A 23,486-nucleotide genomic window follows, 5' to 3' on the forward strand; every position below is an offset into this window, starting at 1 on the left:
CTTCTCCTCCTTTTCCCCCTCATAGATTTGTTAGCACTGTTGCCGGTCACACTTTATTTTGATGGTCCAATTGTTGAATTTAAGTTACATTGCATCTACATGCCAACTAATTCTCATTAGATTATAAGTAGACTTTTAGGTTAGGGTTAAGGTTACTGTAAGTTGACATGTACTTGCAAAGGTTCTTATAGTCAGTTAAATGTCTGTTAAAGATGCAACATCAGCAGATATTAAGCAGACAGTCTACTAATACTCAAATGGACCATCAAAATAAAGTGTTACCCTGTTGCCCCACAGCAAGAACACCACCAGCTCTGGTGCTCGCCAGGCCGGTTAATGTTTCTGAATGGAGTTTGCATGTTCTCCCCGAGTCCGCATGGGTGTTCCCCGGTTTCCTCCCACCGTCCAAAGATTTGTATCATACGTAACAGACTAAACCAAACGGGCACGCTGTCTAGCTCCCAGTATCAATATCTTTTCCTTCTCAAAGTAGTTCACCTTAGCCACTCCGGCCAGGCTTTTTTTTTTTTGAGATCTACCTGAGTTTAATCTCCCCTCTCGCTCTGCGAAGCCCTTGACTCAGGGCTCTCTCCTGGGACAGCATGCCAAACAAGCTTATGATAAATCATCAGCTAACTGTGAACTCTTGAAAGTATATTCATTTCAGCACATTATGATCTGTCTGCATGCTTTTCTGTTCTGTTTCAGATATTAATACTGCAGGAGTCACTGGTTTGACCTACGCAGAAATCAATTTAAAGGGCAAAAAGAAAACCACAGGCAAAGGTAAACACTATAAACTGTATCTAAACCATAGACTGTAAGGGCCTGCTAACACTATGCTATCCGAACCGTGCCCACGCCCGTTTCCCTGATCGTTTGAGAAGTGTGAGTGCTTTGAATCGGGCTCAGGCTCGGTTCACTTGGCCGGCCCTGGCCCGGTTGGAAGAGGTGTGCCAGAGTCCGGTTCACTTGGGCTTTGGCGCGGTACGCTTGTGTGTGAGTGCAAAATGCACCAAAGCCCAAAACTGAAAGCGAGACGTGACTTCTAAGGGACTGTTTCAGTTGGATTTATTGATCATTCTTACTGTTCAATGAATGCAAACTGTCGTAGTTAATTAAAGACGCAAACCTCTCACTGCACGAAAGCTCCGCACCTTCAGCAAACCTGCAGCACGAGGACTTCATGATTGTTTACGAGCGTCAAAAGTGGCTGATCTGTTCGGCGAAGTATTTGACTGCGTGTCGCTGCATATCAAATTAAATGACGATATAACTGAAGAAATCTCCACTGTGCTGAGTGAGAGCGCATCTTCTGACCAGCGCATCTTCGATGACGTAAGTGCGGGCCGCCAGGGGGACAAGCGTGCTTTGGCCTGGTTCAAGGAAACTGTACATAGTGTACGCCCTAAAAGATATGGACGTAGTGTCATGGACGTAGTGTCCGTGACATCAAACATAGGTTTCTGAGGAGCGCAAATGAAACTACAAGTAGGCGTGGCCAACCATCGCCATTTTGTTTGCGCCAAAAAAGGCAAACAGTCAAAGCGTCAGTGGAGCTACAGATGCCTGCTAGCATCTTTTCTTTGGGAGAAACACTTAATACCTCATTACTTTATAAAATCTTATTAGCAATTATTTAGGAAGATTTATTACAACAGTGTTGTTTATTATTATTACTTTTTACAAATGCACTCACAACTGACTGCTTTTGCTTAAAATAATGAGCCTGATGCTGCAGTCACATTACGAGCGACTCGCAGTGGCAAAGCGAAAAGAGGTCGTTCGTTTCAAAAGAGAGCGAACGACCTCCGGCGACCTCCATTTATGTGAGCTTTCTTTCGAGCAACTTTTCTGAGCGACAGCCAGAAGACCAGAGGCAGGTTGTGTTCTCCGTGCTGTAGACTTACTAAAGGGGGAAACGCCCACTAACAGTTTCAATCACCACCCAGAGCGACAGTCAGCTACAAAGTCACTGCTTGTGTGAATGAGGCTTGAGCGTTTGTAATTGTACTTCAGAGATGATAAACAAGCATGTACACATTAGAGTCAAATAAACAAGCTGGTGTTCTTATTTTCCATTTCAGGTGCTGGATTTGCTGATGTTCTGATTGAAATGAAGTATAAGGAAAAACATGGCGGTAAATAAAGATGTTCTGGAATGTTGTTACAGTTCATGTGAAAATGAAGTATAGAAATGAATAGGACATATCATTATGAAGCCTCATGCACTGGGATGTTTATCGCTTATGCCTTCATCTCCAGCATTTTTTTTAACATTCATATCCAAGCAGTTTTTTTTTCTGGTGATGAGCCGAGTGAATGTGCAAAATCATTCCCTGACATTATACCGCTTAACGAAACAGAAAAACCCTGGTACACTAGGTGGCGCTCCACTGCTTTACACTTTTGACATTCTCTTGCTCCACAGAAGAAGTCACCCTCGTGCTTTTTCCTTGTGTATGAATCATGTAACAATTTCCTCTTCTGTTTAACCTCCTCTACTATGGCTGCGTGTCCACCGAAGTGTTTTTGTCCACATTCGAACTCACATTAGCACTCTTTGTTTAGTCACGAGGCATTAAAACTCCCATGAAGTTAAAATAAAGTTTCTTGAACGTCTGCATCGTTAGTTTTTAGCATATCTATAAGCTAGTGCAGTGTTTCCCAACCCTGTTTCTGAGGGCACACTAACAGTCCACATTTTTAACCTCTCCCAAATCAAACACACCTGAATCCTCTTATCATAACATCAGAAGAGACTCCAAAACCTGAAGTTAATGGGTCAGAAAAGGGAGACACCCAAAATATGTACTGTTGGTTTGCCTCCAGGAACAGGGTTGGGAAACACTGAGCTAGTGTACACCAAAATAGTGACAAATTTTAGAAGATATAAAACTGATATAGGGCGACACGGTGGCGCAGTAGGTAGTGCTGTTGCCTCACAGCAAGAAGGTCGCTGGTTCGAGCCTCGGCTGAGTCAGTTGGTATTTCTGTGTGGAGTTTGCATGTTTTCCCTGTGTTCGCACAGGGAAACCTCCGGGTGCTCCGGTTTCCCCCACAAGTCCATAGACATGTGCTATAGGTGAATTAGGCAAGTTAAAATTGTCCGTAGTGTATGTGTGTGAATGAGAGTGTGTGGGTGTTTCCCAGTGCTGGGTTGCAGCTGGAAGGGCATGCGCTGTGTAAAACATATGCTGGACAATGGTTTTATTCAAGCAGTGTTGCCAGATTGGGCGGTTTCCCGTCCAATTGGGTGGTTTTGAATTTATATTTGCTGGCAAAAAAATGACATAGGCGGGCGGGTAGTGAAAATTTATGCGGTTTTGCAACGGCATGCCCGCCAGCCCCCGTCTGCCCTTATAAACCTGTTTTGATCTCCCAAATAGATGCCATAGCCCGCCGTTCTTCGCATACAAATGCTTACAACAGTGTAGAAGCGCGTGAGATCTCCCTCCCGACACAACATCTCAATCAGCCCCTAGACAGGTTATTATAGTCTACTGATTGTTGGGCGGCGCGTTTTGGTTTTCAGCGGTTTTCGACAGTTTTTGGGCTGGAAACAGTCAGATCTTCAGTCAAATCTTGACCAATCAAATGCTCTCTAGTATCTGACATGCCCCGCCCCCTTCATGACGCTTCTTATTTGATAAACTTGAGCTCAACCACTTTCACTGACAGAGGGGTGATAAAACAAAGCAAAGCTATTGGCTGTTTTTTTTAAAGGGGAGGAGCTACTATATGCCCCGCCCTCTTTTCATGTTTCGATTTAGATTACATCAAACATCGATTACAAAATGCATATTTTAAGGCACTTCACAGGACTTTAAACTCAAGTGAAACTCAAGCCAAACCATCCTGGTGCACACGGCTCTTAATACAACTTAATTTAATTAAAATTACTTATAAATCAACCCAGATTATGACTAAAACCATGATTCCCCGAGGACAACTTAGAGGCTGTGTGGACCAGGGGAGGCCAAGCTGGAGCACTTACTCTTGTCCCCCAGGGCTCTGTGAAGGTTGGGGAAATTTGAAATTGGACCAAAACAAACTATTGCAGTTAGTTTAAAATTGGCAGTAAATATTTGGGAATTACAGCCAGCAGAACCTGGGAAGTTAAAAAACAAACAAATAAATTAAATAAAACTTTTGGCTGTGTTACGCACCGTCTAGGGATGGTGCACAACATGAAAGACAAGACAACGAAAGTGAAGTCAAAGATTTGTTGGGGTTTGAATTCGGGAGCTGACAAGGCCAAAATAACAAACAAAAATTCCTTTATGTTAAATCTCGAAGTTACCTGATCAAAAAGAAAAGAAAAGAAAGTACAATTCACTACCCTAACTAACCAACACAAAAAACAGAGGTCAAAAAGGTTTTACAAAGAAAATGGCGTCAAACTCCTTACTATCCCAATATATATACTATTTACAAACTATTTACAAAACAGGCAATCATATTAAAAGGACAATCCAAAAATCAATGTCAGCAGGCAACAAAGGTCAAACAAGCCAGTGGAACAAAGTATCATAAACAAAACAAACACGAACACAAAAAGTACTCACAAATCTTAATAGAATCTCAGTAGTCACACAAAACAAAACGTACTCAATCTCAAATCTCAATATTCAGACTTAACACATTCAAAAACTCTGGCCTATACCACATACAAAAGTATCAACAAACACAAAGCAAGTGACCAAAAACAAGATGGCTGCCAAGGAAGTAGTGTCATGGCTTTTTAAAACATTGTAGGCCAATCGGGAACAAGCAAGCTGGAAGTGGCCAATTAGAAGTGTTCTAAGCAAAACAGAAAAGACAGATGAGACAAGACCAACATAGGGTTGTAACAGGCTGTGTCAAACAGAAAGAGATGCTATGCACTTCCTTTTTCATCTGTCTTAAAGTTTCAAATCACTCCAATGTAATTGGTGGGAAGTCACTTTGTATCAGGAAGAGCAGTTTGAGGACAAACCTGACATATGTCTGAAATACAGCAATGAACAATGACTTTAGCTGTGGGAACCATAGTATGCTATAAGCTGAATAATTGTCTCTGTTCTGTTGAATTATTTGAAAACACTGCACATTATGTTCATTATTTTCTAATAATTCAACCGTAACACCACTGGGTGTGCATTATTTACTAATAATTATATAGATCTTTTCAGTTATTGCATGCTCACTGTAGTTGCGGATGTAATGTTTTATATTCATTCATTGTCTCTCTGTTGTTCAGGGATGAGCAGTGAGTCTGGAGACACATTATATTCTGAATTAAAGCACAACACAGATGGAGGTGAGTGAAGCTAATTTTCATCATTTTGACAGTCACACGTTTAGGATAAAAGGGATAGTTCACCCAAAAATAAACATTTACTCAATATTTCTTTAAACTCAAGTGGCTCCAAACACTTTTTTTCTGTTGAACAAAAAATGAGATATTTTGAAGAATGTTGGAAACCAGAAACTTTTGACATTCATAGAAGGAAAACAAATACTATGAAAATCAATGGTTACCAGGAGGCTGTTCCATAAACCAAGCTTAGAGAAAAAGCCAGGCTTCTTTTGGTAAGTCAGGTTTATAAATGGCGTATTCAGTTTCATAAATCAAATTTACGATAGTTCAAATTCAGTTACTCTGGCAATTTATGCTGGGAAGCTAGCCTAATCCGAGGCAGGTTAACTCTCAGGCTATGTCTTAAGTGCAAGCTCAATTGAAGTATGTTATAATTCGCCTGCTGTAATTTGATGCCATGTTAATTCATTTAACCTCTTAATAATGATTAAAGGTGTCGCGCACGAAAGTGATGAAAGGAGGGATGCCGGATCAGATTTCTGAGGTGTCGGAATTTGTTCCGGCACAAATTAAGCCGTGACATATCTATATATATATATATATCATGTTCTATCTGAACATGCAGCTCAACTCATTGTTCAAGCTCTTGTTCTCTCCAAACTGGATTATTGCAACTCTCTGCTAGCCGGGCTTCCAGCTAACTCTATCAAACCTCTTCAACTGCTTCAGAACGCAGCAGCACGAGTGGTCTTTGATGAACCCAAAAGAGCACATGTCACTCCGCTACTCACCCGTTTGCACTGGCTGCCAGTTGCTGCTTGCATCAAATTCAAAGCTCTGATGTTTGCTTACAAAGCGACCTCTGGCTTTGCTCCTTCTTATCTGCTCTCACTTCTGCAGATTTATGAGCCCTCCAGAAACTTGCGTTCTGTGAATGAACGTCGCCTCGTGGTTTCATCCCTAAGAGGGAAGAAATCACTTTCCCGAACTCTCGCATTCAATCTGCCCAGTTGGTGGAATGAACTCCCTAACTACATCAGAACAGCAGAGTCACTTGCTGTCTTCAAGAAACGACTAAAAACTCAACTGTTTAGTCTCCACTTTCCTTCCTAATCTGTAACTGCCTCTCTGGCTATACCACTAACTGTACTCTCTCTCTTTCTCTCTCTCTCTCTCAAAAGAAAAAAAAAAAAATTATATTTATATAATACATACATATATACACATACAGTTGAAGTCAGAATTATTAGCCCCCCTTTGAATTTTTTTTTAAAATATTTCCTAAATGATGTTTAACAAAGCAGGGAATTTTTTTTTATTTTATTTTTTATCTATGATTTTTTTTATTGTCTACCTAACAAACCATCGTTATACAATAACTTGCCTAATTACCTTGACCTGCCTAGTTAACCTAATTAACCTATTTAAGCCTTTAAATGTCACTTTAAGCTGTATAGAAGTGTCTTGAAGAATATCTAGTCTAATATTATTTACTGTCATCATGACAAAGAGAAAATAAATCAGTTATTAGAAATGAGTTATTAAAACTGTTATAATTAGAAATGTGTTGAAAAAGATTTCCTCTCCGCGGGGGCTAATAATTCTATTCTGACTTCAATATATATATAAATATATACGTTTTTGTGTGAACTATCCATTAAAAGTTTATGTAATTCAGCTTTATTTAATTATAAAATCTGAATCGAATCACTAGTTAGGCAGTTTTAAATCATGTCATTAAGTTTGACAATCCACTCCCGGGTCTTATTTAGAAATGTAACACATATTCAGGGCCAATCAAGAGTTTTTCTATCATTAAACACCTATTTTTCTGTATTTATTAATCATCAATAAATGTAAGGCCGTTGTTGGACAGCACAATTATGTTTTTTTTTTCTCCATTACCTTTCAAATAATTTATAAATTTGCTGTTGGGTTGCCGTAAAGTTAGATGTCCGAAAAATTAGGATGTTTATGTAATATCACTATTCAATATCATTATTAGATAATGCAATTAGGAGATGCTGTTCTGTAATAGCTTTTGCTGTAAATGTGGTCTGAACTGAAATTAACATGCTCTGTAAAAATATATAACAAAAAGTTGACAACAAATATCTTTGCTACTTTAGTTTATTTGAATAAGCTAATCAGATTTTTTTTTGTTCTACAAAATTTAACTTCATTTAAGTCAGTTTAATTAATGCAAGTTGAGAGAACTAGAAAAATTTATTTGATTCAACTTAAAAATTTAAGACAGCATTTTCTAACAGTTTGGTAACTAGAGATAAACATTAGTTCTCTCTCGTCCTGTGGTGGCGTGTGGGGAATATTTAAAACTCTTAGATTTTTTATTTGAACTATTTTATTGCGATCATTTGCTTTCTGCAGGTGCTGATGCTGGAGGTGATGCAACATATGCTCAAGTTTTGAGTAAGAAGAAGAAGAAAACACGTAAGATTATTTTATTATTCGGATGGGCTGGTATAAGATTCTGATGGTTTCACGGTATTGTGATCACTGCTCTAAAATATATTATTTTGAAATGTCTGGGTAAAAAACTAAAACTTTTCCCCTTTGTACACAATATATTTTATTTTAAGAAACATTTAAAATATTTTGGAGCAGTTAACATGTCAAGCTAAACAAGAACAGATGTCTCTACAATTTAAAATGGCATCTTTAGATATCTTTTCTGCTGGACATACTGCTGTCCTAATTAACAAAAAAAAAAAAAATCTTACACATACCTTAGGAATGGTATAGCAGACAATTTTGGCGGTTTTAAAACCTTGACTTTTCCAAACCGCGGTATATCTTAAAAACGGTTATCGTCCCATGCCTAATTATTAGTATTATTTTTTACTTCAAAATATAATAGTAACTCACAAAATTATTTTACATGATGAATCTGTTTAATGTGCAGTTATTTCTGATGATCTGTGGTTAATTGTGATCTTAAAACTATATATCATCATGTTGTGTGTTGTTGGTATTAATCTGCATGATGTCTTTATAGGTCTGTGAGTGCAGTGATGAAAACAGACGCCAGAAGAGATGAACACCAGCGCTCGCTTTGCTTCAGAAATGACTCTGAGTGAACTGCTTCTGCAGATGAAACCACTGACCATTTATGTTTAAAGGCAGATCTAATAACATAGCTTTAATTTTTATATTAGTAATAATAATGTAAATTTGTTTTATACATGTAAAATCAATGAGACAGATAAAGATTATTATTGGTTTTTTTTTTACAGTAAATGTTATCACATATATAATGCTTTTTACATTCATTTTAGAAATTGAGTTAAAGTGTGAGATTTATGATTGAAAAATAAACACAAACATCTGTATTTTGAACAACTTTTTTCTATCTCTGTTAAGTGGGTTATTTTAACCAATAGATGTTGTTAGTAAAACAGCTCAGCTAGTTTATCTATTTTCAATATTTTACACCCTTTAAAATGTGTAAAAGGTGGACGTTAATTCATTCAACATGTTAATTCATCTTTGTTTCTCTAGCGCTTTTACAATGTAGATTGTGTCAAAGCAGCTTAACACAGAAGTTCTAGTAAATCGAAACTGTGTCAGTCCAGTTTTCAGAGTTGAAGTTTAGTTCAGTGCGGTTTAATTTACACTGCTGGAAGTTCAATCACTGAAGAGCAAATCCATGGATGCGCAGCTCCACAATCCCAAACCAAGCAAACCAGTGGCGACGTTCTAAACAAAGGTAAAAATACCTACATCACTTATGAAAACAATCCAGAATTGTAACGGCTTTTTAAAGAGCCACAACATTTTTACTTTAAGAAGAAGTTTACAAATGTTAATTTATATTATGTTATGCACAATAAGATTATAGAATTAATGTGGCCTTAAATCTTCAATGCAGTTACAAATATGATTAATATTACTCCAGTAATTGTCAATAAGCGCCATGTGTTAAAGCAAATGCTTTCTAGATAACACTTTTTTTTCTCTTTTCTTTCTGAAACAAAAACAAAATCGCAGGCGTGATAGGGTGGTAACTGTCGATGGGCGGGATTAACTTTAAGCATTTTATTGGCTGTCCTTTGGTCAAAGAAAGGGTAAATTTGTCCAATGAACTCACTCTATGGGTGTGGTCATGAAGACACCAAATCGTAATCCTATCTCAAATTAGCATAGGGCAGAGGATAAAAGCCAGTGTTTTGTAACGAACCACCATTCAGTCTTGATAATTTCTGAAGATCTCGACAATGCCTGAACCAGCGAAGCCTGCTCCCAAGAAGGGTTCGAAAAAGGCGGTGACTAAAACCGCCGGCAAAGGAGGGAAGAAGCGCAAGAGGACCAGAAAGGAGAGTTACGCTATCTACGTGTACAAAGTGTTGAAGCAGGTCCATCCCGACACCGGAATCTCCTCTAAAGCGATGGGTATCATGAACTCGTTCGTCAACGACATCTTCGAGCGCATCGCCGGTGAGGCGTCTCGTCTCGCTCACTACAACAAGCGCTCCACCATCACATCCAGAGAGATTCAGACCGCCGTGCGTCTGCTGCTGCCCGGGGAACTGGCTAAACACGCCGTGTCTGAGGGCACAAAGGCCGTGACCAAATATACCAGCTCTAAGTAAAGCGCGGACTCGACTTTAGCTACCCAAAGGCTCTTTTAAGAGCCACCCATGCTGTCTTTAAAAAGGGTTCTTTAAGTTGATTCCTGAACACCCTGTTCATGATTTCCCTATTCTAAAATTGCAAAGACTTCTATTATATTAAGGAGAAAGTTTATTAAACTAACTTTATCTCAATCAAATATAAATCAATGTTTTCATTTTAATATTATTTTAAACAACCCTACCATGAAAGGGGAAGAGGGAAGAAATCACTTTCCCGAACTCTCACATTCAATCTGCCCAGTTGGTGGAATGAACTCCCTAACTACATCAGAACAGCCGAGTCAATTGCTGTCTTCAAGAAATGACTAAAAACTCAACTGTTTAGTCTCCACTTTCCTTCCTAATCTGTAACTGCATCTCTGGCTATACCACTAACTGTACTCTCAAAAAATAAAAAATAAAACATTACTAATGCTTTGCTTCTTAGACTTTACACACCTGAAACTTGCCTATAGCACTTACTCACTGCTGCTCTTATAGTTGTGTAAATGTAAATGCAATTATATATGCACACAGTTAATATAATAATAATGCGACAACATTTCAAACTGAAATTAAAATGCTTTAACCTCTTGATTACACTGTAAAACTTGCAGGGCTCCACACAATTCTGCTATGTTGTCCCAAAGATTGTTAACTTGTTTTATGTTTAATCCACCTACTTTTGTAAAAACAATTCAGAGATGTGAACTCAATGAAGACACTGAACTGTTTTATCATGTGTGAAACTACAAATAAAAGATTATGTCATATAGACAATGTCAACTTTACAAAGTAGACAGAAATATCAACATCAAATTAGACAAAATTCACATAACCAACGATGCAATAAAATTATATCTCAAAACAACATAAGACATACTGAAGGATCCAATAACTAGGGACTATGTAACCATTTTATAGAAAACTGAAAACACGATTATTAAAGATTATTTCACAACCTGATTAAACAATACCCTATTTGCCTTTACATGAACACTTAATTTGAACAGTTATCTCTTTAAACTTTATACATACAATTTTGTTTGTATATTTACAAACTAATCAAGAAATAGAGAAGATGCAATAATAATAATAATAATAATAATAATAATAATAACAACAATAATAATACAGCAATTAGCCCGCCTAATGAAATCAAAATTAGATTATAGTTTCTTTCTCTGTTACGACAAACTGGCTTTGGTCTACAGCAGATGGAACTGTAAAACACAAAATTCATCTTCAATATTTAGTTCAACACTTTTTTTATTATTATTATCCACACTATCTATTGTGAATATTTAATTATTATACAACAAAAAGAGCAGACAGAAGTTTTACCTCTGGCTTCATGGGTTTTGAAGAGCAGCACAAATGTCGCTGACAGATACGGACAAACAGCCAGAAGAAAACCGACAATCTTCATGACAGAAATCTGACCTGAAGTTGACAAAACGAGAAACACAAATTATGAATATGTTTTTAGTTCTGTATTAAAATAACAGTTCTCTATTAAATTAATATTGTCGTCATTTCAACAGTGTAAGATCTTTCATTTGTCCTAGCATCTGTAATCAGTTTGATTAATTTCTTCATGCAGTTTTGATTCAATAAACTATTTACCTGTGATTTTAAGAATCTTCAATGAATCAAACCATTTGAATAATTGCATTCATATTTATTTAATGGTCGGCATGCAGTGAAAACTGTAATAGTTTTTCTTGTAATAAACGTTCTTGTTAGTCTAAAGCAGGGGTCACCAAACTTGTTCCTGGAGGGCCGGTGTCCTGCAGATTTCAGCTCCAACCCTAATCAAACACACCTGAACAAGCTAATCAAGGTCTTACTAGGTCAGTGTTTCCCAACCGTGTTCCTGGAGGCACACCAACAGTACATATTTTGGATGTCTCCCTTTTCTGACCCATTAACTTCAGGTTTTGGAGTCTCTTCTGATGTTATGATGAGATGATTCAGGTGTGTTTGATTAGGGAGAGGTTGAAAATGTGGACTGTTAGTGTGCCCTCAGGAACAGGGTTGGGAAACACTGACCTAGGTATATTTGAAACACCCAGGCAGGTGTTTTGAGGCAAGTTGGAGCTAAAACCTGGAGGGACACCGGCCCTGCAGGACCGAGATTGGTGACCCCTGGTCTAATGGGAAAAAAGCTTATGTTAAAGCCAGTCTGCAAAAATTAATGGCAACACTTTACAATAACAATAAATGAATGATGTATTAATAAACTAAACATTACTTTATTATAAATTAATGAGTTAAGGCGAGCGCTAATAATGAACTAACTTTAACTACAACATGAGTCGCAAGTGGCTACCTAAGTACTTATTACATGTTATTATTAAAGCATTAATTAACATTTAAGTTTAAGTTAAATGTAACCAGCATGAACTCATAAGCTGTTAATTTATAATTATGTCATGACTTTACCTGAAGAGGCACGTTACCATTAACTCATCAACTTCTGCATGAACCAGAAGCCGCGACCGTTATTTTTTCTTATTGTGACGCAGTTCCTAGAGAAACGGAATATTGAATGAGCAAACAGTGGGCGTGGCTTGTTTTTTCTACTGCGAGCTGATTGGATGTAGTAAAGCAGGCATTTCATTCAGAAAGATGAGGAAAAGGGTTTGGGGAGAGTTATTACAAGCTAACAGACTCCTGCTCATCATTTCTGTTTGTTGTCAAAACTGAGAGTTGGAGCATTCATTTATTCATTTTCTTTTCGGCTTAGTCCCTTTATTAATCCGGGGTCACCACAGCGGAATGAACTGCCAACTTATCCAACACATGTTTTATGCAGCGGATGACCTTCCAGCTGCAATCCATCTCTGGGAAACATCCATACACACTCATACACTACGGACAATTTAGCCTACCCAATTCACCTGTACCGCATGTCTTTGGACTGTGGGGGGAAACTGGAGCACCCGGAGGAAACCCATGCGAACGCGGGGAGAACATGCAAACTCCACACAGAAAACGTCAACTGACCCAGCCGAGGCTCGAACCAGGGCCCCTCTTGCTGTGAGGTGACAGCACTACCCACTGCGCCACCGCGTCACCACAGTTGGAGCAGCAAGATTAAATATGTTAGCCACGCCTATTTGCTAAGATTTACTTAATCAAATTACAAATAAAAAACAAATTAACTGAAAATAAAAGAACAGGAAGTGCTTTTACAGATTTTAATCAAAGATTAGAAAGGCAAACATTTAACAGATGAATTGTTCACTACAAAGCTGGCAATGTGAGCTAATCATTTGGTTAGTTTTGATTTCTTGGGGACTTTAAGAATGGGTTTATGATGATATGTGCCCCCCAAGTAAAGTCATGATATAATTAAACATTACCATAGTTCATGATGGTTAAATTAAGCATTAACTAATGTGGTAATTAATACATTAACAAACAATCATGTACTAACAATTAAGGCAGCCATTAAGCTACGGTCACACTGGGCTTTGTGTGTGCGAAATTCTGTCGTGCGGCGCTGCGAAAATGGGCGGGATTAAACAAGATGATTAGACATTAAAAAAAGCGAGCGATTGCTCCATGTTTTAAATTTCTGTCCAGAGAGGTCCTGTTTTGATCCTCGATGGGTCTCACGCAGTCAAGTGATGCGATTTCGCAGGTCAGAGTTCACCAAGCTTGAACTTTGCACTGCAGCAACATGCGAAATTTAATGACCCTGCAGTTCCGGTCTGACGCACTCGTGTGCGTATGAATGGAAGTCTATGGTAGGAAAAGCCCAGTATGACCGCAGCTTTATTCACACATGAGCTCATGTGACTCATGTTGTAGTTAAAGTTAGTTCACGATTAGCGCATGCTTTAAATCATCATTAGTTCATAATAATGTTTAGTTTACATATTAACGCATCATTATTCATGTACTGTCAAAGCTCCGACTCCACAAAAAAAACCACCTACTTCTAAATCACTGTTTAGCCCCGCACACTGATTCAGGCTGCAGTAGAATCATAATAATAAAAGGAAAACCTGAGTCTGTGCAGAAACCAATTGATAAATATTCTTTTAATAATAATAATAATAATAATAATAATAATAATAATAATAATAATAATAATAATAATAATATTGGTCATAAAGAGCTTTTTTCAATGAAAAGTGTGAGTCACATAAACTCAAATTCGCTACTGAATGAGTCCATCATAATAATGCCGCTATTGCTAGTGTTTTCAGCGCTTTTACGGTCAGTCAAACGTTATAGCAGACTGATATTATCTGTAAACAATATTCCCTGAAAGCTAACTGCAGAATAAACACCTACATTACATGTAAACGTATATGACCCTGCCAGTTCTCCTCTCCTAACATCTCCAATTCCGGTTGAAACATTTTGTCAGAAAACTCCAGCCTGTGCTCCATCTTTTAATAATACTATGAGACATGTTTAAATTTGTTAGAAAAATAAACGAAAGTCTTTATTAAACTCTCTCTTTATCAGTTAATAAACATTATTTTAACATGACACTTTCAGGTCTGAAGCCAGATTATTGAAGGGTGGGGTTATTTGTTTTCTGAAAAACTGAACCTTTTTGCAGTTATTCACCCGATTAATTATTCATTCTGTTTAATTGAGGTATAAATATTACATTTTATTGACATATTTAGAACTCATTTTTGCTGGATTATCTTGTTGGATAGTTATTATAAATACACTTTATGATGTACCAAAAATGTTTCCTACCATTTTGTCAAACAGCGTCATTTACACATGTGCATTTAAACTGTACGTTTTAGAAATAATAAAAATACTTTGAGTTAGAAATTAGAATTTTAACTTCTTAGAATAAAGAAATGCAGAGTTCAGAAGCCAAAACCTCTGTAAAATGAGCATTTTTCTCAGCCTCGTATATTTATGTCCAGTTATTTCCCTTTAAAGGCAATTGAAAGGACGTATTCGTCACTATAACAGTAAAATCACTATAAAAGTAAAATAAGAGTCCACACACAGGAGTTAAAGAAAAATGCTAATTTTATAAGGAAATATTAACTGGCATTTAGAGGTTTTTGCATCTAAAAATATGAAAATATACTTATTTTTAATAAGTTACGTAGTTATTTACTAAGTTACGTACTTATTTTTAATTTTCTGTTAAAACTTTATTAGATTAGACTTTATTAAATTAAAAATTGAAGCCTTCTGGCAAATAACAAACTGGCCAGCACATTCAATCTTCCTGAGAATTTAGCCATTTGAATAATAAGATGAATTCAAACATAATAATAATAATAATAATCCAACTTTTGGTCTTTTCAAATCACCTGAACCCCCTCAGCTACGCGCCTGACTATTTAATTTAACTTAATAAATTGTATTTGAAGAGAGGATTAATTAATAATACATTTTAATAGCGGTTAAATAATTAATAGCAATATATAAAATATATAATAAAAAACAAACCATTTTCATTCTTGCCGGGGGTGTGGGGGGATTGTATTCACTCGTCCCCAGTCCCCACCAATGTCAAGTGCAAACCTACGCCCTTGATTAATAATCATTTAAACAACTTTACCAAAGCCTCTCTAGTTGATGGTTGGTCTTGTTCATCTGCCATGTTTGTAGTTTGTTTTCCCAGAGTTTGTAGTTCTAAATAAATTAATGCCCAACATGCAATGTATTGTGGGCAATATCAGCAGTTAAAGCATGGACAGTTCTACAATTCAAATTTCTATTGGAAATAGTCGACCATCCAGAAACCTTTGGCATACTCCTCTGGATTTGGGACACACTAATATTTATATTTTTGAAAACTATTTAGGATGGATAGTTTGCGAATTGAGAGAGCATTTGATTACGTATTACAAGGACACGGTAACTTAAAATAAAGATGAAGGCACAGATCTTTAGAATAAATAACCCTGCATTGCTCTATAAAATGATGTTTATTTTTACGACGACCTTTACTATTTTATTTAATATTTGAACGCAGAGCTGTACCTGTATTTTGAGCTTCCTCAGGGCACTCTAGAGTCTCCTCAGTGCTCTTTCTGCTGACGGTGTTGTCTACTGTGCAGGAGACTCTGCTGCTCTCTGCTGGATGGAGGCTGATGTTCAGCTGCGGTCCGAGACTCTTGCCCTGATCACCGATTATCCAGCTGTAGGATGAGTTCAGGTCATCCAGTGATTCACAATGGAGATGAAACGTGCAGTTTTTTGACTGCCAGGAAATCTTGTACTCAATCTGAACATTTTTGATGCGATCTGTTGGGGAATAATATGCAGTAACTAACAAATACTGTTCCTTCATAAACAAAGACTTCAGCTGCAGGTAAATCACTACAGATGTAGGCAGCTGTTGAATGTTTGACTGCTGTTTTAGAGTTTAATATTTAAAGCATTCAAATAAGTCTAACTCACTGTGAACATGCAGCACAATCAGTTTTGTTGGAAGTTGACTTCCTCCTCCTTTTTCTGCAACAATTGTAAAGTTTCCAGAATCCTGACGTTTTAGATCCTCTATTGTTATACTGATATGGTCATTATTCGTCTTTATCCTTTCAGGAAATAATGGTGGTTGCACTGGTTTAATCTGATCTTTATCATACTCAGCAAATGTTTTCTCATTAAATTTCCATTGTACTACATCACCTCTTAGATGATTAGCAGGTAAATCCAGTGAGTCTCTGACAGCTTTGTGCACGACCTCAACATCTCCACCAGCACATGACCCTAAACATACAGAAATAAAAACAACTGATGAAATACTTGGACGTGAGTTTGACATCAACATCAAATACTTTGATGAGAAAAGCAGAAGAGAGAAATATGCCAAAGTATACAGTCATTCTTCATGTATGGTGCCATGGTTTCCCTCTAACAGTTTAAAGAGCCCCTATTATACATGAAATAGGGTCATATTTAGGTTGTAAGGGTCTCCAACAACAGTCTAATATGCATGTAAGGTCAAAAAACACTTTGATGGTCTTATAATCTGCATTTATTTTTACCTAATTATCCCAACGACTCTCATATGAATCGTTCAGTGATTCGTTTGTTCCCAAACCCCTCCTTAGCGCGAAGCTAATCTGCGCTGATTGGACCGATGACAGCCTGCTGCGATTGGTCAAAACTGACAGGCTTCAGCGCGAGGCAGAGTGAAATGGCCAGCTGCTAATCAACAATATAAAAGTAGTCACAGTGCACACACGCTTCATAGTGGATTTTGGCTCCAGTGGGTGAATGTAAATACAGACGACTAACTATTTTATTGAGCAAAAACTCCAAGAACTGGCGAGGAGATCTCCTAGCTTGTCACACTCTACCTGCTTCACACACACACACACACACACACACACACACACACACACACACACACACACACACACACGCGCACACACGCACACACGCACACGCGCACACACGTGCCTAGAGTGCCAGTTCAGCTTGCTGGGTGCAATTTAGACACCTCACCTCGAACCTGAGCTGAACTATTTTGAAACTTGACCGTTGCATGTGTGTAGGAACAGCTGACGATCCGTAATCAAAGCGGCACGCGTCGCGTTTTCAACGTGGCTTTACACGCGATATGAGAATATAAAGAGTTAACTTGATACAGCACACACGGTTACAAGTAACAAAACAAAACTAAATGCATAATTTGCAAGCTAGATTAAACAAGGCAATAATTTTAATCGCACGTACTTACACTGGTGAAATGGGGGAAGAAACTGATCCATGATGCACTGATCCATGTTCTGACAGGCTTTACTGATCCTTCCTTTAATATCCATCTGCACAGCGTGACTTCATTCGACCGGTGTCTTTGTGTGTCTCTGTGTGTGTGTGTGTTTCTTTTTTTCTGTGTCAGTGGGCGGGGCCGCATGTTTCAAATCTCCCGGGCTTGCGCGTGCAACTACTTGTGTTTCGTAGCCGCGTCATCACGAAACACCTAATGACTCGTTATCAAGACGACTCGTTTGAAGCACTATGAGTCGACTCTTTTATAGATGAATCAATAGTTTTAAACACTGTACACTTACAGATTTAAGCCTTAGCTGGATATTTCACTTCACTTAGAGCTGTGTTACACACTACATGGAAGGACATACTCTGAATATCTCTGACACAGTCTGTAATGCTTTTCATAGTGTATATTTGCTCAATGACTCATGATTACCCTGTTATTTACAGCTCATCACACTCTTACAAACTGCTAATCTATAAGGAAGTGTTTAACGCCACCACTAACGCCCACAGACTGCTGAGTGTAGAGATATAAAGGGTTCCTCTAACATTTGTGCTGAATTTCTTTCACATCACTATATAATTACGCTACATCTGCATGTTATATATGAGTAGACAAACATAAACACTACATAAAAGTAGACATATTTATTGAGGTAAAGTTGGTTTTATAGTTGCACATTCATACATTTTTGAACAGTAAGAACTTGTTACGGTCCCTTTAAATTTTACAATATTTTGAATATTAGTCATTGTCTGCTAATATGATTTCCCTATTTAGAAATTGCAAAGACTTTTCCGAAATTATATTAAGAAGAAAGTTTGAATATAAAAACAACTGCAACTCAATTATATATATATATATATATATATATATATATATATATATATATATATATATATATATATATATATATATATATATATATATATATATATATATATATATATATATAAATACATACATACATATATTCATACATACATATATATACATACATATATACATACATATATACATATATATATATATACATACATATATACATACATATATACATATATATATATATATATATATATATATATATATATATATATATATATATATATATATGTTAATCAATCATTTTAAACTACCCTACCATGAAATACATTTAAAATCATTTACTTTAAGATATGGTGTTATGCACATAACAATTATAAGTACATAAGGAAAACAGTTTTCCAGTGGTTAATGCTTCTAACAAGCTTCTGATTATAATATTGTTATACAAAAGTTTTCACACTCACCATAAAGAAGGAAAAGCAGAAGAGCTCCTAAAATGGAGCTGCAGGAGCTCTGAAAGACGTTCATGTCCTGAGGTTTAGCTGACCGACTGAAGCATCCGACACTTCAGATATAGACAAACAGGAACTAGAGAGAGAAAAAAAAACTTCATTACAATGACTGTCCATTTGTGGACATCTGATGAGCACAAAGACACGCCCCCTAGAGCTGTAGGGGCTTTCTGCTGTATTTCTCTCTGATCCTCCCACTAGGGTCTGAAGCAGGAACACAAGCTTCATTGGTGTATGTGTGTGTGAGAAACACCAAAGCACTATACAAGGGGTGTCCAAACTCTGTCCTGGAGTGCCACTGCCCTGCATAGTTTAGCTTCAGCTTGCTTCAACATGCCTGCCAGGAAGTTTCTAGTATATAAAGTAAGAGCTTAATTACCATGGAACAAATGTAAACTGAATATCCAGAAACATCTGTAATTATGAACGTTTAACTAATTAAAGCATCTCTCTCTGTTGGAGCTGTGTGTTTGTCAGCATTAAACTAAAGCTTTCTCTGCTGATGTTGCTGTGAGAAGCATTGCATTGGTCTGCATGTGATGAACCACAAGACAACCAAACTCGCTGAAACAGTCATGCATGATTTTCTCATGCATCAAACATACATCATCTAGATAAGAGATAAGGAGAAGGTGTAAAGCTTAAATTAAATGTGTGTGCATTGATTTCAGAGGTTATAAACACACATCTGTTTCCATGTCAACTTCAGTTATTTTGAGCTGTGCAGGACATTGCAGTGCAGTAATGAATGGTCCATAAGAGGAAGTGAAACTGACAGACTGTGCTTTTACTTCAGATGGAAAGGTTTATATAGGTCCAGAACTGAACAGAACCAGTTAAACCTAATCAAATAACAGTTTAAATGTGGCTTGATGTTATTTTTGTAAACAATTTTATTTTTCATTCATTAATTTTCCTTATGCTTAGTCACTTTATTCATCAGGGGTCACCACAGTGGAATGAACCGCCAACTTATCCAGCATATGTTTTACACAGCGGATACCCTTCCTCATTCGGATGTCTCACACTCATTTACACATACACTATGGCCAATTAATTTATTCAATTGCACTATAGCGCATGTGTTTGGACTTTGGAGGAAACCGGAGCACCTGGAAGAAACCCACACCAACATGGGGAGAACATGCAAACTCCATACAGAAACTCGCTCAGCCAGGACTCGAACCAATGACCTATTTGCTTTGAGGCAACAGTGCTGACCGCTCAGCCATCGTGATGACCAATGTTATCTTATGGTATTAAATAAAAAGTTACTAAATGGGCTTTGGTGAAAATGCTTTCTCTTCTTCAGTCTTAAACATAAAGGATTCAAGAACCAAATATTTTTTGCTTGTAGATTAATCCTAAATTTGAAACGATCACAGAAAGACCCCATCATTAATCGAGGTTAAGTTGGCTTTATATTCGCACATTCTAACTTTCTCCTTAATAATATAATTTAGATTAATATAATAAAGTATTCTTTGCCATTTCTAAATAGGGAAATCATATCAACAGCCAATGACTCTCAAAATACAACATTTCACAGCCTATTAAATAGTGCTAATGTTGTTTTGAAGCAAAGTCAAGTTGAGCTTGGTCATTCCGCTACATTTTCACCGGAAACGATTTACCCAGGTTACTGGCAAATTAAAAGTCCTATTAGCATGCTTCGGCATATACCCCATTACATAAAATTTGCAGTAAACAGTTTGTTAAATATGATACGCAATAACTTTACACCTTGTTGTGGACTGCAGGCTTGGCCCTTTCATGTGTCAAGAGCAATTTATTTAGTTTTACAGTTGATTGATTGAGTGGATTTTCTTTATTATAGAAATATTATATATATATATTTTAAAAGTCACATATTGTGCATTTCTATTATCATACACAAATTGTAGTAAAGTGATTGTAAGCGTTTGTATCTAAAAATTCATATCAATAATTTTTGTCTTTGCACCACCAGGTGGCAGTCTTTGTACTTTCATTTCAGGGGTGCAGATTGCATAAGTTTTATTAATATATATATACTATAACTATATATATATATATATATATATATTTTTTTTTTTTTTATTTATTTTTTTTTTTTTTTTAAACTATATATATATACTGTGAGAAAATATCAGAATTCGGCACATACACTGAAAAAAATTATTCAAAGATGATTCCTTGGATTTACTCCATTTTTTAAGTTAAGTGGTTGTAAACAATTTATTTTGGCTGAATTTAAACAATCAAATTAAGTTGAACATTGCTCAACTTAATTTGTTTGTTTAAATTCAACACAAATAAATTGTTTGCAACAGTTTTGCATGCAACACTTTTTTCAGTGTACTTTCAGTAATATCTTTGCTTGAACTGACCCGATCTAATCCTGTTTATATGAAATGAGCTGCTGCTTCCGACCAGGTTTGATCTACCAGAACTGTTGCTATGACAACAACTCTCGGATCAGTTTTGAAGAACGAAATGATCCTGGATCGTGTCAAATCGTCAATAACCAAATCCAGCTAATTAAGTAATCCACGTACAAACAACAGGCCCCTGAAAGAACATCAGTGCACACCTGAATCACCAAACAAACCTTTAGTCCTGCCAAACATAAAATCTAAATAAGCCATCCAAAATCTCAGTAATTATTGTTGGATTTTGTTTGAGCCTTCAATTAGCTATTAAACTTCACAATAATTGGAATTGTTGAATTATTATTATTATTTATTATTCATAAGCAAAAAAAAAACTCAAGCACGTATTTAACTGGTGCGCGTCTGGTGCGTGTAGTCAGGAAATTAAAATGGTACGTCTTGACCAGGGTTTCTGCAGATTTCATGTCAAATTTAAGAGCATTAAGTATTAAATTTACGGCCTATATCACAACATCAAAAACATACATACACAAAAAGAAAATGCAAAAATCACAAAATAAGTGGCTAAATAAATGTATTCAAATTGAACAGTATTTAAGACAGGATAGATCCATCATTGAATTACAGGAACGCAAACAAAAACATCTTAGTATGTCTGCATGTGTGTGTGCATGCATGCTTCATTATTCTGAGCTGTTCTCCTTTGGCCAGAATCTCCTCCTCAATGTTCTTGAGGTCATCTTGTTTCTCATTGCCGGCCCTCAAGTACCATAACATTTCAGACTGTGGAAACATTCCAGTTTATCAGAAACCTTTATGTGCCACGGGCATATCACCCTGAGCCTGGTCAGTACCTGGATGGGAGACCACATAGGAAAACTAGATTGCTGTTGGAAGTGGTGTTAGAGAGCAGGGGGTGCTGAATCTGAGTCCTAATGCCCCAGTATAGTGAAGGGGACACTATACTGTCAGTGGGCGCCGTCCTTCGAATGAGACGTTAAACCAAGGTCCTGACTCTCTGTGGTCATTAAAAATCCCATGCATACGAGCAGTTCTCATAAAGAGTAGGGGTGTAACCCTGATGTCCTGGCTGAATTCCCTCCATTGGCTCTTACGATCATGACCTCCCAATCATCCCCATTCACTGAATTGGCTCTAGCATTGTCTCTCCACTCCACTTATACCTGGTGTGGTGAGTGCACTGGCACCGTTGTCCTGTGCTGCTGTTGCATCTTTCAAGTGGATGCTGCACACTAGTGGTGGTGTGGAAAGTGTTATGAAGACGTGACCACATAAGGGTTTCAGGAGCAACAAATTGGAACCAGTGCAGAGTGTGAATGGTTTAGGTTAGAGTAATCACTACTACTGAAGTGTATTGGCAGCCGATGTTACCAATGCTATGTGCTATTTTTCTATATGAAGTTATACATGTCAAGTGTGATTAAATACAATTATTTCTTAAACAATAATAGCCAGTGGAGGTAGACATTACCTAGTTAAATAGTTACATGTAATACAAACAATATGAAAAATTGATAATCCACTTAATACAACAGAAAACGTGTCTCAAATACAAAACTACAAAAAAAATCTTAACGCTACTTACATTCACATGCTTCATTAGGTCCTCGGCTGTAGCATGCCCATGATCTGGGATCCCAGGTAGCTTGACTGTACCTGTACTGTAGGAGCTAGCAGGTGCTTGGCAAAATTGGTGGTTTGCTGCAGACCCTTCATGGCAGTTTGAGGTTTCTTTTTGCATAAAATACCAGCGCCCGTACAGCTTTAATCGCTTTCTTGCATAAGTATGTTACCCCTAGTTCGTTAGAAAGAAAAGAAAAAGGACTTCACTTAAATAACCTTTATTAATTACAAAAAAACACTTTGGTAGCAGGTGAGCAGAATAATCACAATTAGGTTTTCACATCAGGTGCGAACGTTCAATATTTTGCTGTCCAGGGAACCCAGCATAAACCAGGCTGGTCAATCTAGTTTTAGCTGGTCATTTTCTACCCTGACCAGCTAAGACCAGGCTGGAAATGGCTGGAAACCAGCCTGGAAATGACCAAAACACCTCTAAAACCAGGCTGGTCAACCAGCTAAACCAGCCAA

At 37.1% G+C, this 23,486-nt stretch overlaps 1 protein-coding gene and 1 long non-coding RNA gene across 2 annotated transcripts; both read left to right on the top strand.

The window, feature by feature from the left end:
• Positions 1-706: 706 nt before the first annotated feature.
• On the top strand, positions 707-8,412 carry LOC130231604 (uncharacterized). The gene is made up of 5 exons (XR_008838061.1): positions 707-786; positions 2,088-2,141; positions 5,243-5,302; positions 7,691-7,753; positions 8,319-8,412. It is a non-coding gene; the product is annotated as an uncharacterized LOC130231604 (long non-coding RNA).
• Positions 8,413-9,528: 1,116 nt separating this feature from the next.
• LOC130231598 (histone H2B 1/2-like) lies at positions 9,529-10,382 on the top strand. The gene has a single exon (XM_056460944.1). The coding sequence runs from the start codon at positions 9,538-9,540 to the stop codon at positions 9,910-9,912; it is 375 nt and encodes a 124-aa protein (XP_056316919.1). The 5' UTR covers positions 9,529-9,537; the 3' UTR covers positions 9,913-10,382.
• Positions 10,383-23,486: the final 13,104 nt, after the last annotated feature.

Source organism: Danio aesculapii, chromosome 7, assembly GCF_903798145.1.
Source record: "Danio aesculapii chromosome 7, fDanAes4.1, whole genome shotgun sequence".
Classification (NCBI taxonomy): Eukaryota; Metazoa; Chordata; class Actinopteri; order Cypriniformes; family Danionidae; genus Danio; species Danio aesculapii.